At 41.1% G+C, this 12,182-nt stretch overlaps 1 protein-coding gene across 7 annotated transcripts in view; it reads left to right on the forward strand.

The window, feature by feature from the left end:
- Positions 1 to 12,182, forward strand: part of IQCK (IQ motif containing K) — a 124,452-nt gene that overhangs the window by 27,491 nt on the left and 84,779 nt on the right. For all 7 annotated transcript variants that reach the window (XM_049638371.1, XM_049638365.1, XM_049638369.1 and 4 more), the window contains 2 exons: positions 4,372 to 4,424; positions 4,560 to 4,637. In XM_049638371.1, the coding sequence (XP_049494328.1) occupies positions 4,372 to 4,424; positions 4,560 to 4,637 (131 nt within the window). The remainder of the gene's footprint in view (positions 1 to 4,371; positions 4,425 to 4,559; positions 4,638 to 12,182) is intronic.

Raw genomic sequence — 12,182 nt, forward strand, 5'->3', positions numbered from 1 at the left:
CTCTCTCTGTCCCAAAAATAAATAAAAAACGTTGAAAAAAAAAAAAAAAAAAAGAAATGTTCATGTAACATGAGTGAAAAAAAAAAGCCATTGTTGATATAAGCTTCTCAGATTTAGGGGTTGTTTGCTGCGGCAAAATCTATCCTAAACTGATTTGTAAAAAATACCCAGGAACCAAGGTAACCCGAACAGATTTCTAAACCTTGCAAACCCAAAGAATCTCAACAAACACAATGCCATAGCAAGCCACACTTCAGTGCACTAACCTCACAGCATGTGCTTTTGACCTTTCTGGGGTGGAATTACGTTCATTACCGGATGCAGATTCAGTGACTTTCCAATGCAAGTAGTTTCTCTTTCTAGTCTCTGCACTTCTAGTCTGCTTCTTATGGCCGTACCCAACATGAATATCGGGGCAAGGTACTGTCTGGGTTGAACTCCAATTTCTGCCTTTTCTCTCTTTGGGGTTTCAGTCTTTTATGATGATGTTTTCCACCCCCGAATTTTATTACAAAATTTTTCCAGCAATATAGAACAGTGAAAGAATTTCAGAGGGAACATCCACATATTTACCACCTAGATTCTACAGTTACCATTTTGCTTTATTGGCTTGGTTGCATATCTGTCCACCAATCCATCAGTCCATCCGTCTATCCATCTACCTTGTTTTTTGGGTGCATTTTAAAGTAAGTTGCAAACTCATGATGACATGATGATGTCTTATCCTTTGTCATTTAGTCTTTTTCCTTTTAATTCTGGATTTTTAAAAATTGCTTTTTAGGGGCGCCTGGGTGGCTCAGTCGGTTGGGCGTCCGACTTCAGCTCAGGTCACGATCTCGCGGTCTGTGAGTTCGAGCCCCGCGTCAGGCTCTGGGCTGATGGCTCAGAGCCTGGAGCCTGTTTCCGATTCTGTGTCTCCCTCTCTCTCTGCCCCTCCCCCGTTCATGCTCTGTCTCTCTCTGTATCAAAAATAAATAAACGTTAAAAAAATTTAAAAAAAAAAATTGCTTTTTAACCTTGTTTGAGGTTGTCTTAACTGTTTCCTCTGCTTGCCGAAACTTGCACATACTCACCCTTTAACAATCATGAACTCAGTATGTTTGTCCGCATTACGTAAACCCTGGGTGCCCACACTTTCTTAATCTCACTCTTTAATTTTTCTCTCTATTACTTCCTCTCTTATCTCTTCACTCACCACAACTTTTCATTTGCTCTCCCTTCTCTCTTTCAGCTCCCTGGCAGATAATTTTTAAACTAAACAACAGCTGAACAATATCCTCACTGTTCCACGTGTCTGAGTATGCACGGCACGTCCACACTTGCTCAGATCAGAAGGAAAACACAATTTCTTCCATTTTATTTCTTTGCATCAAAAGTGATTAAATCTGTCTGCATGACCTTCATACATCAGACCACTGGGCTATTTTAAAAGTCTATTTAATAGAGTAAGTCAAACTGCATTCCCTTGGTAGAAGGAATCTTTACCACCAAACACTGCAGTAAATGCCAAGGGAACAATGCATCTTTTATGGACGGGAAAAAAAGAGACACTGCCATCTTACAATTGCTGAATTGTTTAAATTATACGGCAATCCATGCTAGATACATATTTGCATTGTTGTACAAGTATTTTCTTAGTTGGGTTAAAGATGGCTTTTTGAAGGCAACCCTACTGTTGCAAGGCAGACTTAGAAAACCCTGTTACATGCTCCAGTACCTTTAATTTTATTACCCTGGCCAGCAGTGTTTCAATTTTTTAATAAAAGGCTATCAGCAAGGAGGTAGAAGACTGCAAACAATCTCCAGCAACTCGGGAACTGCTCTGTTTTATGGACTAATGGCTGTAGTAAAGCTTTCAGTAAAAAATTTTAAGCAGCACTTTCCTTTTTGGTGAGAATCAATTTCACAGCAGTTTTTTTTTTCGACCTTATCTAAGATTATAAAGCTGAGTTGGCTATTTTGAAGTGAACGGGGGAAAAAAAGAAAAAAAAGAAGAAACATTTTCATGATAAAATATTAGGAGAAGAAAATGAAGAGAAACTATCCAGAATTATATTAGCAATCCCTAGTTGGGTTTTTTTTTAATGTTTATTTATTTTTGAGACAGAGACAAAGTGTGATCAGGGGAGGGGCAGAGAAAGAGGGAGACACAGAATCTGAAACAGGCCCCAGGCTCTGAACGGTCAGCATAGAACCTGATGTGGAGCTCAAACCCACGAACACTGAGATCATGACTTGAGCCGAAGTTGGACGTTCAACTGACTGAGCCACCCAGGCGCCCCAAGCAGTTGCTAGTTTTAAATATCAGAATTCTTGGGGCGCCTGGGTGGCTCAGTAGGTTAAGCGTCTGACTTCAGCTCAGGTCATGATCTCGCCGTTTGTGAGATCAAGCCCCACATCAGACTCTGAACTAACAGTGCCGAGCCTGCTTGGGATTCTCTTTTTTCTCCGTCTCTCTCTGCCCCTCTCCCGTTTGCATGCACTCTTAAAATAAATAAATAAACTTTTAAAAAAAGATGTCAGAATTCTTGTAAATAAGCTCTTTCTTGCTTTGATGTTTGAGAGTTGAATGGTGAATTCATTCATTCATTTACTTATCACCCATTGATCACCTACTCCATGCAAGGCACTCAATTAAGCACTAAGAATATAAAGAAAAGAGACATGTGCCTTGTCCTCAAGAAGTTTATAGTTAAGTGGGGAAGATAGACATGTGGGCAAGTATTATGTTATGGTTATGTCTGAGGTGCTATGACAGAGTGGCAAATGAGGAACTGGGGGTGGGGGGCTGGGGAGTTTAAGCTGAGGAGGGTGAGAATGGTCAGAAAGTCTTCCTGGAGGCATCTATAAGGACAAGTGGGGGTTAGCTGATTGGAGAAAAAAAGGAATAGGAGTTAAAACTTTTCCTGTTGTAAGCAATAAACAACCCAATACAAACTGGCTTAATCAAACAGAGACTAGGGATGCCTGAGTGGCTCAGTCAGTTAAGCGCCTGACTTTGGCTCAGGTAATGATCTCACAGTCTGTGAGTTTGAGCCCTGCATCAGGCTGTGTACTGACAGCTCAGAGCTTGGAGCCTGCTTAGGATTCTGTCTCCCTCTCTCTCTTCCCCTCCCCCACTTATGCTCGCTCACTCTCTCTCTCTCTCTCTCTCTCTCTGAAAAAATAAATAAGCATTAAAAAAAAAAAAAATGAATATAGTGGCTCATGTACCTGAAAGGTCCAGGGAATTTGGGCTTTGGAATTTGGGTATAGCAGGATCTAGGGTCTAGTACAATGTCATTAGAAATCTGCCATTGATGGTTTAGCCAATAGCATCTCCCTTCTTACTTGCTATATTACCCCAAATTTATTCATTTTCTTTGGAGTTGCTGTGCCCTTCAGGAGTGGCTGGACACAACTAATTATATTTGTAATGATCCTATTTCCAAATACAGTCACATTCTGAAGTTCTGGGAGTTAGGAGTTAAACGTATGAATTTGGGTCGAGGAGGACACACAGTTCAATCCACTACACCCTGTCTATCCTCCCTGTCTCGGATCTCCTGCTGGTACCTCCCACTGGCTGGACCCACCTAGTGAGTAAGGGAGCCTGGTGGAAGTGAACCATAAAATCAGCCTCCTGAGGCACAGAACCGGGTGGGAGAAGTGTAGACCTGGAGCCACTGTTGGGTGGACAACTGGCAGGGTCAGCCACACTGGCCAATGGCACCTGCATGCTTGGCTTCCACATTGCAAGATGGTACCCAGACCCGAAGTAGTGCTGTTGTGAGGGTTCAAGTGGACTGGGAGAAAGCAGTAAGTACAGTTACTCAGTATCAAGTTCCAGATTTAAATAAAATCCTTCTGTGACAATTCCAAAAGCATGTAGTAAGCCTCCTACTATGTGCACTGTCTTTTATTAGTCCCTGCTATCAGAAAATGTGCTAATCCAAAGATGACTGGAGAGGGGTGCCTAGGTGGCTCAGTTGGTTAAGCTTCTGACTTCAGCTCAGGCACGATCTCACAGTTCATGGGTTCCAACGCCACGTCAGGCTCTGTGCTGACAGCTTAGAGCCTGGAGCCTGTTTCAGATTCTGTGCCTCTCTCTCTCTGCCCTTCCCCTGCTTGCACTCTGTCTCTCTCTCAAAAATAAATAAACATTAAAAAAATTAAAAACAATAACAAAAAAATAAAGATGACTGGAGAAAAGTCTTCAGAATTCTTTACATCACCCCAAGCTACTGTTTGTTGATGTACTTATAAACCTCATAAAAGACTCATGCATATTTCATCTAACCCAAAAAATCAATTAACCTCTCTTCCTTTGTCCTACTCAGACATGTGGACAAAGAGTATAATTTAATTCTCTCTTCTCTTTTTTCTCTTTAGAGAAAAAGAACCAAATTCATTGCCTGTGATTTTCTGACTGAGTGGTTATACAAGTAAGTTTTGCATGTGTTTGAATATTCAATGACCCTAAGGATTCAATAGTGTTCATTTGCAAGCAGAATAGCAACAATTGACTTGAATTTTTGCTTATTGTTTTCTTGTCAATCAAAATATGGCATCGTTACCAGTCAAAATCCAAAGAGGATAGGGGAGTCTTTCACGGAATTCTTCTCCATTCCATTTGTGGAGCAGTGGCTGAAGCATCAGTAAGTACCAACACAAGGCCTCAAATAATTTATTCCTATTTTAAGATTGTGTTAATGATAGTTTTCTCCAATCCAACTAACTCATGTAATCCATCCAGGACTCCAGGTCAGTTTTATTCGTGGTTCTTGTCTCTAGCTATTTTCAGTCCAGGCTAAGAGCATCCTATCTGTGGTGATTATTCTAGAAGCACTTCAGAAATAAATCAGAAAAGTTAAAAAATTCTTATCCTAAGTAATTCATCTCTCCATTCTCTCTCCTCACTCTTTCTCTCTTCCTCCCTTCTTCCCTGCCCCCCTCAAGGTTATTATGTCTCAAGAAATAGGACTAATCTATTCTACATTTAAAATATTAGAACATGACAGATAAATTTAAAATTCTCCTTGACCATCATATGAGTTCTTCTCTCCTCACAAAAGTAATCAGTTTAGTCTATAGTCCTTCCAGAGCTCTTAAGGTTGGTTAACCATGTAAAATTAGATTATATCATATAAAATTAGTAGTACTATTTGCTGTGAGTGATTTCTCATCAATGTAATGATGATAATGGCAAATAACATTTATTGAGTGCTTATATCATTGTTCTCAGCATTTAACACTAATGAACTAACTTGATCCTGATAACAATGCCATTACCAGCCCTATTTTGCAGATGAGGAAATGCATGCATTATTTTGCAACTTGCTTTTGTTTGCTCTCAAATACATGCTTTTGAGATCTAGCCCTGTTGATTCAATCACACCTAATTCCTGCCTTTGATGGTGTTATAGTATATTTCATCTCTAGATTTGCATAATTCACTCATTCATACAATAAGTATTTATTGAGTACTACAATGCACCAAACATCATTCTAGGTGCTGGAGGTAAAGCACCTTCCTTGCCTTTATGGAATTTATATCCTAGTGGGGGATGACAGACGATGAACAAGTAAGTGCTATAGGGAAAAAGAAAGCAGAGAGGGGGAATGCAGAATATCGAAGGGGCTTAATTTTGCATAAGGTGGTCAGGAAGGATCTCACCTGAAAGATGACATTTAAGCAGTGGTCCACTATTTTAGATCATAGGTGGAAGAAAGGTCAATTTAGAGAAAATGATGTATATTTAACTTGTTGCTTTGAAATGTTTTCATGCCAGCCCTTTGTGAAAACAATGTAAGGAAACCAGGGCATTAGAAAATTAAGCAAGGCCTGTAAAACCTCATATTAAACAGAATGAAAGACCTTAAATTAGGCCTTTAGCCTTCGAATATCACTTTTTTTGTTTGTTTGTTTAGATATGCCCTTCTTGAGAATGCCAAGTTGAATAGACTCTTGACTGACTTTCTTAATTTGGAGAATTAAATATACCCCAGATTTTACCAGGGTTTTAAAAGATTTTTTTTAAGTACTCTCTGGGGGCGCCTGGGTGGCTCAGTCAGTCAAAGCGTCCGACTTCGGCTCAGGTCATGATCTCAGTCTGTGAGTTTGAGCCCCGCTTTGGCTCAGTGCTGACAGCTTGGAGCCTGGAGCCTGCTTCTGATTCTGTCTCCCTCTCTCTCTGCTCCTCCCCTGCTCACGCTGCCTCTCTCTGTCTCTCAAAAATAAATAAACGTAAAAAAAAAAATTTTTTTTTTTATTTAAGAAAAAGTACTCTCTGCACCCAACAAAGGACTCAAACTCACAACCCTGAAATCAAGAGTCATATGCTGTACCAACTGAGCCAGCGGGGCACCCGTTATCAGTTTTTTAAAAATCAGGGGCGCCTGGGTGGCTTGGTTGGTTAAGCATCTGACTTACGCTCTGGTCATGATCTCACGGCTTGTAGGTTCCAGCCCCATGTTGGACTCTGTGCTGACAGCTCAGAGCCCAGAGCCTGCTTCAGATTCTCTCTCCCTCTCTCTCTGCCCCTCCCCCACTTGTGCTGTCTGTCTTCTTCAAAAGTAAATAAACATTAAAATAAAAATAAAAATAAAAATCTGAGACTAGCAAAACATTGAAAGGAGAATGAATGATCTTGGAAAACCGTGTTTTTTTAATTAGCTTCCAAACCTGTGCCTAATTTTGCCCACTATGAAAATGGAAGGCCCATAATGTATTGAGTATAAATGATTAATAAGTGGAAGAGTTTGCATATATTTTTCTAAGACAAGGTTTTTTCAGTATCATTCTCCAAGTTATTGCTTTGCCTTGAAAATGAAGCATTTTCTCACTTCTGATAACCAATGAAAAAGAATCTTAAAGATATGAGAACTTCTCTAAATAAGAGTCCTCTCAAATCCCTAGTTATTTATTATAAAAATATCTTCTGGGGTGCTTGGGTGGCTCAGTCGGTTAAGTGTCTGACTTTGGCTCAGGTCATGATCTCACGGTTCGTGGACTCGAACCTCGCATCAGGGTCTGTGCTGTCAGCTCAGAGGCTGGAGCCTGCGTCAGAGTCTGTGTCTCCTTCTTTTTCTGCCCGCCCCCCCCCCCCGCTTGCATTCTGTCTCTCTCTCTCTGTCAAAAATAAACATTAAAATTTTTTTTTAAATAAATCTTAATTTAAAATGGTTGCTCACTTCCTCTGGCAACTCATATAAATACACTAAGAAAGAGCAAAACTGACCATTTGACTTTAACTCCACAAGAACAGAAATACAAGAGCTCTCTCCTAACTGGCATTTGTATCCTCTATTTCTGTAACCTTTCAAAGAGATGCCAAGAAGTGTGATAAAACTTTAAATTATATTAATCTACTTTGATGCAATAAGTATTTTATTGAACACCTACCAAGTGCAATGCACAGAGCCTGGTATTGTGGAATAAATAGAGATGAATAAAATATGGGCTCTGGCTTTGGGAGTAAGAGAGACATATTTACAACTAAGTATAGTTTCTGTAGCAAGTGTTCTAATACAGAGGCTAAAGCACTGAAGGGAAATGGGGAAGCACAAGACCATTCACAGACCCTCCTGACAGGCCTGGAGCCAGCCCAGTTGGGGCAGCAGCCAAGCTGGTTGGTGCCCACATTTGGTCTTGAGAGGGAAGGACTCAGGTCTTGTATCCTTCTCAAAGATACCAGAAGAGTCAGAGAGATAAGTAAGAACCAATGTTCTTAAAGAGAATGAGCGCAGGAGCTGGAAACAATATCTAATCCAGGTTTTTTGAACCTTAGCACTATCGACATTTAGCACCAGATAATTCTCTGATGCGGGGCTGGCCTGTGCATTGTGGAATGTTCAGCAGCTTCTCTGGCCTCCACCTACTAGATGCCAATAGCACCTCCCTAAAGCCATCACCATCAAGAATATCTCCAGACACTAGCAAATATCAGGGGCATGAGGGATCAAGTGGGCAGGGAGACAACAAAATAGCCTCTGGTTGAGAACCTCTGACCTAATCCAGTGGTTTTCTACCCTGGCTGCACGTTAAAGTCATTTGGGGAGTTTTGTTGCCTGGCTTCCCCAAGACCTATTAAATCAGACCTCTTAATTCAGGGTATAGTCCATGTATTGGTTTGTTTGTTTGTTTGTTTGTTTGTTTGTTTTTTAATAGCTTCCTGGGTGATTCTAATATATACCCAGAGTTGAGACCTCATCCATAGAGCAGAAGAAATACTGTGTTCAAATAAATAATATAATTATGTTATACTATTAATAAAGAGTATACTTGAAGTAGTAAATAGTATAATTTCGCCATTCCTCTGCTAAGCACATTTACACATATTATCTCATTTAATCTTAGTGCCAACACTAAGATGTAGGTCCCAAAACTGAAAGGAGCCGGAAGTTGCAAACGAAGTAAGGTTGGTCTTGGGCAAATATGGGGATTGTTGGGGGCAAAATAAATGGGCATTTTGAGTAGGGCTTAAGGGTACAGATTGGAGGAAGATGAATTTTGAGGGTAGACTTTGTCAAAGTTTTCTAAAGGAAGCAAAATATAAACTAGCACTTCCAGCAGTTCTGGGCTGAGGTTAAGAACATGAGCTCTGGAGACAGACAAACCAGTGTTCAAATGTCTCCTCTACCAGCTTACTAGTCGTATGACCCCGGGTAAGTGTTTTAGCTTCTCTTACCGTGTAACAAATTACCCCAGCACTTAGTGGCCTGGAACAGTAAACACTTGTTAAATTCTTACAGTTTCTGTGGATCAGGAATTGAGGTGCATGCTGCTCAGCTGGGTGGTTCTGTTTCAAGGTGTCTCATAGGCTACAGTCAAGACGTCGTGGGGGCTGTAGTCTTCTGAAGACGTGACTGAGCCTACAGGAGCCACTTTCAAGTTGGCTTACCCACACGGTACCACACGGTGCCACACCCACCCACAGGCTGAAGGCCTCCGTTTTTCTCCACACGGACTTTTCCATGGGCTGCTCGAGTGTCCTCACCACATGGTAACTGGCCTCTTCCAGGGTGAGAGACTCGAGACCAAGAAGGAAGCTGCAGTGCTTCTTGTGACCCAACTTGGGAAGCCAAACACCTGCACCTTCCACCACATTCTGTTCATTAGAAGTGAGTCACTAAGTCTAGCTCATGTACCACATGCAAGGGGAGTGTGATTAGGCTCCACCTTTTGAAAGAAGGAGTGTCAAACCACACGCGGACATATTTTAAAAGCACCCCTGCAGGTCACTCTCTAGGCCTGTATCTCCTCGTTAGTGAAATGTGATTGATGATCATGAAGATGCAGTGAAATGATGCACCTACACATGAAATTGTGAACAGGCCCAGTCTGGAGCAACATGTGCCTTCCTAGTGGCCACTGTTGCCATCAGAGGACACCGTGGACTTTAGACGAGACATACAGCCGAAAAGGGTACTCATGGCCAAAGGCAGGAAGGTGGGAGAAGGCAGGACTTGGTCCAAGCACAGGAAACCAACATAGCTGACTCATAGAGCATGCCGACATATAGGGAGGGGATAGGAGATAAGGCTGGAAGGGAGTCAGGGGATGGATTTTGGTTTAATGTAAAACCATCAAGTTTGGGCATTATTCCATAAACACGAGAGAGTATTAAAAGATTTTGGAGCAGAGGCATACTGTGAGCGAGCTGTTTTGGCAGGATAACTCCCAAGAGTGCAGCAGACCACCTGGTTCCAGCCCTAAGATCTTGAACTGGGACAACAGGAATGGAAAGGAGGACCCTGTGATAGGTCCAGTGGATGGATGGCACAGGATGATGAGTTTGGGGGTGAAGAAATGTGCCTGAAAAGGGGAGATTTGCTGGGCGAATGGAAGCCCATGATAGAAGCAAAGAGACGTGGCTGGAAAATCAGGCTCAAGGGTAAAGATGAGGATTTCTGTCTTGGGCACATTGAGATTGAGGCGTCCATATTGGAAATATCAGTCTGAAGCTCAGAAGTGGAGTCTGGAGAGAAACATTGATTTTGGAATCAAGATCCCCATGTCAAATGTACAGCTACAGCTGAACTTTGGAGTGTCCCAGAGTTGGTCCAAGGGTTCAATGAAGGAGGCACTTACTCTAATTCATGTGGTTGGCAATGGTGACCATGCCTTGTCTTGTCTGCAAAGCAAATCATTGTTTCCACTTAGGTTATGTTGAGTTGTTTAGTGGGGAGGGAGTAGGGGTATATTAGTTTTCTCTTGCTGCTATAACAAATTACCACAAAGTTTTTAACCAATGCAAAAGTTATTATTGTACAGTTTGGAAGTCAAAAGCCTGACATGGGTGTCCCTGGGCTAAAATCAAGGTGTTGGCAGGGCTGCATTCTTTCATGGAGGAAAATGTGTTGTCTCTCTAGGGGAGAACACATTTTCTTGCCTTTTGCAGCTTCTAGATGCTGCCTATATTGGCTGGTGGTGACTTCCTCCATCTTCAGAGCCAGCAATGTTACATATCTCTGATCCTGTCTCCTTAGTCACATTTCTCTGACTCTCTTTTTCCCTCCCTCTTTGACTCTTAGGTTACATTGGCTCACCCAGATAACTGAGAATATTCTCCCCATCTCAAGGTCTTTAATTTAATCACATCTGCACAGTCCTTTTTGCCGTTGTAACATAACATAGGTTATAGGAATTATGATTCTTTCATGTTTAGGTGCCATTTTTCTGCCTACCTCAAAGAGTAATGGAGAATATGGGAAAATTGGAAGTCCCTCACTGGTAGGGATCACCTACATTTTCTTGGGGATCACTGACATTTTGAAATGGTATTATGGGTTTTGCGAAAATGATACATGCTCAGAGAAAAAAGTAAAAGTATGAAGGAAAAGGTACAAATCACCTAAGAGCCTGCCTCTCAGATGTAACCATTGTTGACATTTTAGTGAACTTCTTTTCAGAGACTTCTATGTGCATATATACACATATATTAGGTATAAGAAGATGTATGTCTTCTTCTGAGACCAGAACTACAAATAAGAGGAAATTTGGGGTGAAGCGGAAAAACTGACCAAGTTCATGGTGGGTCCTGTCATTCTGATTGTTCATTTAGGTGTAGAGGCATCTGCTGTGAGGGAGACCCAGGCAGGTTCTGGAGGCTTGTGGGGGAGGGAAGGGGGTGTGCAGCAGCTGCTGTGGTGAAATTGGTAGGGAATCAACTAGGGATAAATAGGGATGGCCCAGCTGATGGCCCGAATTTGTGGTGCATGTAAACAGCCTGCTTATGTGATTATCACCAGCAACCCTCTGCAACCCTGGAAAGGGGGTGGAGAAAGCAGATGGTTGGATAAAATCAGGGCTGAAGACTAGCAAAGCTAATATTAAGTGGAAAGTCTAGACTGGACCTAGGGGATCTTAAATAAAGGGGAAGCATCATTAACTTTTCTAAGAATAATATCTTACTTTTTTTTTTCAAAAACTACCATATTTTTTGAATTATGTTAACAATTTAACCACCAATTTTCAGAAAGAGAAAGAAATACTACATTATGTGTTCACTTTAGAAGTGAGAAACATACCAAACTTGGAGACACTAAAGTGGGGTTCATGTGGTTTTTGAAATTTCAATAGGTAGATTTTATTTGGATCATGATTCAAAGGAAAACTAAAAAGAAAAATTAGGAGGCAATTGGAAATTTGAATACTTAATAAATAGTTAATGATATAGGGGCACCTGGGTGGCTCAGTCGGTTAAGCGTCCAACTTCGGCTCAGGTCATGATCTCACTGTTTATGGGTTTGAGCCCTGCATTGGGCTCTGTGCTGACAGCTCAAAGCCTGGAGCCTGCTTCAGATTCTGTCTCCGTCTCTCTGACCCTCCATTGCTCATGCTCCTTCTGTCTCTCTTTCAAATATAAAAAACAAAATATTAAAAAAAATTTTTTTGAATAGTTGATGATGTAAAGAATTATTCTTTTCTTTAAGGTATGATAATCATTTCATAGTCACGATAAAAAAGTTACTGCTTTTTAGAGAAACATGCTAAAATATTTATGAATGAAATATGAAATGGTATGGTGTCTCTGGGAGGGTTGGGAGCGGGGAGTTACACTGTATAACTGACATGCAGAACAGTAGGATTGAAGCTGGCTGATGGTGACGTGGGTTCATTTTTGTTTTCCTGTCTACTTTTTTATATCTTTGAAATTTTCCATAATAAAAAATTAAAAGGAAAAGAAACAATGAGATTT

The sequence above is a fragment of the Panthera uncia genome, chromosome E3 (assembly GCF_023721935.1).
Source record: "Panthera uncia isolate 11264 chromosome E3, Puncia_PCG_1.0, whole genome shotgun sequence".
NCBI lineage: Eukaryota > Metazoa > Chordata > Mammalia > Carnivora > Felidae > Panthera > Panthera uncia.